The 4,123-nt window shown below is 64.0% G+C and overlaps 1 protein-coding gene across 1 annotated transcript in view; it reads right to left on the bottom strand.

The window, feature by feature from the left end:
• Nucleotides 1–4,031, bottom strand: part of ECE2 (endothelin converting enzyme 2) — a 5,201-nt gene extending 1,170 nt beyond the window's left edge. Inside the window, 14 exon segments of the mRNA XM_009883389.1 lie at nucleotides 83–150; nucleotides 504–614; nucleotides 921–1,024; nucleotides 1,215–1,292; nucleotides 1,380–1,478; nucleotides 1,625–1,735; nucleotides 1,987–2,101; nucleotides 2,242–2,384; nucleotides 2,783–2,867; nucleotides 2,869–2,963; nucleotides 3,141–3,206; nucleotides 3,284–3,430; nucleotides 3,572–3,696; nucleotides 3,800–4,031. Of these exon segments, the coding sequence (XP_009881691.1) occupies nucleotides 83–150; nucleotides 504–614; nucleotides 921–1,024; nucleotides 1,215–1,292; nucleotides 1,380–1,478; nucleotides 1,625–1,735; nucleotides 1,987–2,101; nucleotides 2,242–2,384; nucleotides 2,783–2,867; nucleotides 2,869–2,963; nucleotides 3,141–3,206; nucleotides 3,284–3,430; nucleotides 3,572–3,696; nucleotides 3,800–4,031 (1,579 nt within the window).
• Between the last annotated feature and the right edge of the window lie 92 nt (nucleotides 4,032–4,123).

Below are 4,123 nucleotides of genomic sequence, written 5' to 3'. Positions count from 1 at the left end.
ACGCTGAGGGCAGGGGTTGGGGGCGGGGGGACACACAGGAAGGTGATGGGGGTCTGGGCTGGTGCTGCCCGCAGGTTCTCACCTTGGTCATCGAACGCGTGGGTCAGCTCGTGCCCCATCACCACGCCGATGCCGCCGAAATTGAGGGCTCTGCGGGGCCATGGGAGACAGCCAGGTAAACACAGGGGGATGATGCCATCACAGCCTGCCCCCAGCCCCGGCACCCTCTCGGCAGCCCAGGCACCCTGTCTGTGTCTGGGGCACCCGGCAAAACTCTGCTCTGGTTGGCACCCGGCTGGGAATGAGTCCTACTGTGGGCACTGGTGGCCCCATGGGGACTTTGCAGGCTGTCTTGGCTGGGGCATGTAAAGCTTTGGTGGACTCTTGCCCCCCGCAGGGCTTCATTTCATGAATGCGGGTGGCTCTGTGGGGTGCTGACCCTGATGGAGCCCATGACCCTCCCCACCCCTAGAAGATGCCCCCCATCCCCATGCCAGGCTCACTTGGGGTGGTTGCGGGCGTAGAAGGGAGCCTGCAGGATGCCGGCGGGGAAGACGATCCCATTCTTGGTGGGCAGGTAGTAGGCGTTGACGGTCTGCGGGGTCATGCTCCACCTGGGGCACGAAGGTGGGACAGGGGACAGGCAGGGATGTGTCCCCTCTTTCACCAGCCCCGACATCCTCCTGTGCCATCTCCCACCATGGGTTCCCTGTGCTGCCCTGCCTGGGGCTGGCACCGCTGCCCCCTGCCCCATGACCAAGGGACCCTGCAGCTGTCCTGGGGACAAGCCAGAGCCACCACGGGTGACCTACAATGCTGTGCCATCCCATGGGGGAACATACCGCCAGTGAACCAGTGCCACCCAGGCCATGCTGGGGCCAGTGTCACATTCTCTGCCCCACCTGCGCCCTCCCTCTTACTGGTCACGGTTGGGGGGTTTCCGGAGCTGGTCAGCCATCACTTTGGCAGAGAAGTTGTAGAAGTTGAGCATGTTCTGGAAGAAGGAGTCTTCCGAGACCTCGTACTGGTGAGGAAGAGGAGGGATGAGGAGGGGTCCACCCTGGCCAGGATGCACTTGGTACCGGGGTGGCCCCGCATAACACTCCATCCCAAATGGGTCCCCCAAACAGGGACATCACCCCACCATGGGCTACCCCAGGGCTTGGTGTAAGCAAGCACAAGGGCCCCTCCCCATGAGCTGGGTGCCCCCCTACCCCATCATAGACGTCATCCAGCTCCTTGTTGTCCAGGATGAAGTCGGGGAAGCCGATCATGTCGTAGATGGCATCTGCCTGCATGGGGAGAGGCCCCAGTGGGGAGATGGGGTGGGAGGCTTCCCAGGATGGGGGTCTCCCACTCGCTCCCCTCCCCAGGATTACCTTCTCCTTTGCAGCCTGCCTGGTCTTCTCATCCATCCAGTCCAGCTGGTCCAGGGACACCTCAAAGGCTGCCCGGATCTCACTGATCATCTCCTCCGCCTGGGGAGGAGCAGGGGTGGGCAGGATGCGACCTCCCTGGGGCTGGGGGTCCCGTTTCCCTGCTCCCCGCCTGCCAGCCCTGGGGTTTGGGGGAGAAGGGGAGTTCCCGCAGACGGCGATGGGGAGGGGGGCAGAAGTGTCCTCACAATGGCCTTGCTGTCCCGGTCGAAGGTGGCTTTGACAAAGAGGGAGCCCAGGGCGAAGCCCAGCGTGTCGTCCGTGTTGGAGATGCAGGTTTGCCAGCGTGGCGTGCAGGACTGTGGGAGTGAGACAGGGGTCTGTGAGACCCCCAGTCCCCTCCCCTGCTCCCCTCCCTGCCCCTCGAGTGGCTCTGCCCCTTGGCCAGGAGGGAGATGCTCAGCAGCTAAACCCCCATCCCATAGATGATCCCTTAGTTCCCTCTGCAGCATCTGGGGCTCAGCATCCCAAGGGCATCCCAAGGGCATCGGTGGTCCTGGGTGCCTCTGGGCTGGGGGCAGAGGGGGCTGGTCCCAGAGCCCCCCGTTACCTTCCTGGTGCCATAGAGTGTCTCCAGCAGCCTCTCCTGGGCTGTCTCGAAGCGCTGGTCTAGGCTGGAGGCGGTCTTCTGCACCAGGTTCCAGATCAAGTAGTTGTTCAGGATGCTGCAGGGGCAGAGATGTGCCATGGCTTGCCATGGGCATGGTCCACAGGGGATGCCCCAGCTACCAGCGAGCCCAAAATTTGCCCCACCATGGGGGCAGGCCCTCAATGGGACATGGCGGGGCGCTTGCAGGCACCTCACCTCCTGTCAGTGACGTTGATGAGGTCGGAGACCTGCTGGAGGTAGGTGTCCCCATACACCACCACGGGTTCCGTGTCGGCCAGCTCCAGCGGGGCCAGGGCATAGGACAGGTAATCCAGCCAGTCGATGGCAGGGGCCAGGGCCTGGGGTGCCATGGGGATGCACCTGGGTGCTTGGCACAGGTTTGCCCCATCCTGCCCAGCACCAGCAGCATCCCCTGCGGCAGGGGCTGTGCTCCCCAGGAAGGTCCCATGGTCTGCCCCAAATCCTTCCTATGGCTCCCCACTGCTCTCAATGCTGCAAGACAAGGAGGGGATCCCAGGACCTCCCCATGCAGGGTGGCAACTCCTCCCCAAACCTAACGACTTGGGGGATAAGCACCACACTCCAGCACCCGGGTGCATGTCCCAGAATGGATGGATGGGGCTGCCCGGGGTGTCCTGGGGGGAGCAGAAGCAGGCATGGACCTCTTTGTGCCCCACTGGGAACGCCCCCTTGAGTCCCCAGAGGGTTTCCCCAGGCTGTGCCATGCTGTGCCCACCTGCAGCTCAGCAATGCTCATCTTGTGGTAGATCTTCTCGTCATCTCGCCGCTCAGCCTGGGGCACGGTGATGTTGGCCAGCTGGGTCCAGCCCCTGCTGCATCTGGAGGCGGGTGGGCTCCGGGGCCCCCCCCAGCAGTGTGCCCAGCTCCACCATGTAGTCCAGATACGCTGCCAGGACCTGGCAGGACCCCAAGCCTCCACTCAGCACTGCACACAGCTCATCCCACCTCCCAGGGCAGTTCAGAGCTGCTGCCCACCCCAGCCTGGCCACCATGCCACCCGATGGGCAGGGTGCGGGTGCCAGCTGTGTCCCAGCACTGCTCGTGCCGGCAGGGTGCCCGGCGCCCAGCCTCACCCTCTCGTTGGCAGTCTTATTCAGGTAGTAATCCCGGGATGGGAGGAAAAGCCCCGACTGGTCCACCTGGGAGGAGACAAGGGCAGCATGGGCAGCCCGGTGCCCCCCTGGTGCCTGCCGCCCCTCCGTGCCAAGGTGCCAACCTGGATGACATTGCTGTTGGAGCTCTTGGAGTCTGCGCCCACGTACACTGTGAAGAAGGGGGTCGCCCGGTACGTGCCTGACACCATCTTGAGGACCTCCATGAAGCCAGTCTGGTTCCAGGAACCGGTGATGTTCCACCCCCCGATCTGCCAGCAGACAAACCCAGTGCCTCAAGGAGGGATAGGGTCCATCCCCGAGGGCTGCCCCCTCCCCAGTAACACAAAGAGCCGAGCAGATGTGCTGGGCTGAGTCCTGACAGCTCAGCTCACATGTGGATGGCCGCCCACCTTGTCGATGAGTTCCATGAGGGGCTGGGACCCCAGCTCCTCTATCCTCTGCTCCTTGAGGCAGGACAGGTAGTACCGCTGCGTCTTCCGCTCCGCCTCGCTGCTGGAGTTGAAGGTGGCGTTCTCTGCGGGAGGCTGCGGGTCAGCCCTGGGGATACTGGGGCTCTGCCTGCCTGCGCCCAGTGGTCATGTTCCCAGTGGCCATGACCAACCTCCCCCAGTGCCCACCTAGGAGATGCTTCATGATGGCCTGGTTCTGGTCCCAGATGCTGTTGAAGGTGCTCCACTTGGAGCGCCCGTTGGGCAGTGGGTTCCTCTTGATCCAGCCCCCGCACGAGTACTGGTAGAAGTCTTGGCATGGGTCCATCTCCGCATCCAGGGCCTCCAGGATCTTGCTGGCCACCCGGACACAGGCATCCGTCAGGCAGGTGCTGTGAGAGGGATCTGGCAGGGAAGGCATGCCCGGGGCTGTGCGTGTGTGCGGGGGGAAACCGAGGCACGGAGCGGGGCTGAGCCCTGCCTGCACCCCGGAGCGGGCAGAGCACCCGGAGA

The sequence above is a fragment of the Charadrius vociferus genome, unplaced genomic scaffold, assembly GCF_000708025.1.
Source record: "Charadrius vociferus isolate BGI_N301 unplaced genomic scaffold, ASM70802v2 scaffold214, whole genome shotgun sequence".
NCBI classification, from domain to species: domain Eukaryota; kingdom Metazoa; phylum Chordata; class Aves; order Charadriiformes; family Charadriidae; genus Charadrius; species Charadrius vociferus.
Note: the sequence above shows the minus strand (reverse complement) of the source record. Positions and strands in the feature narration are given on the sequence as shown.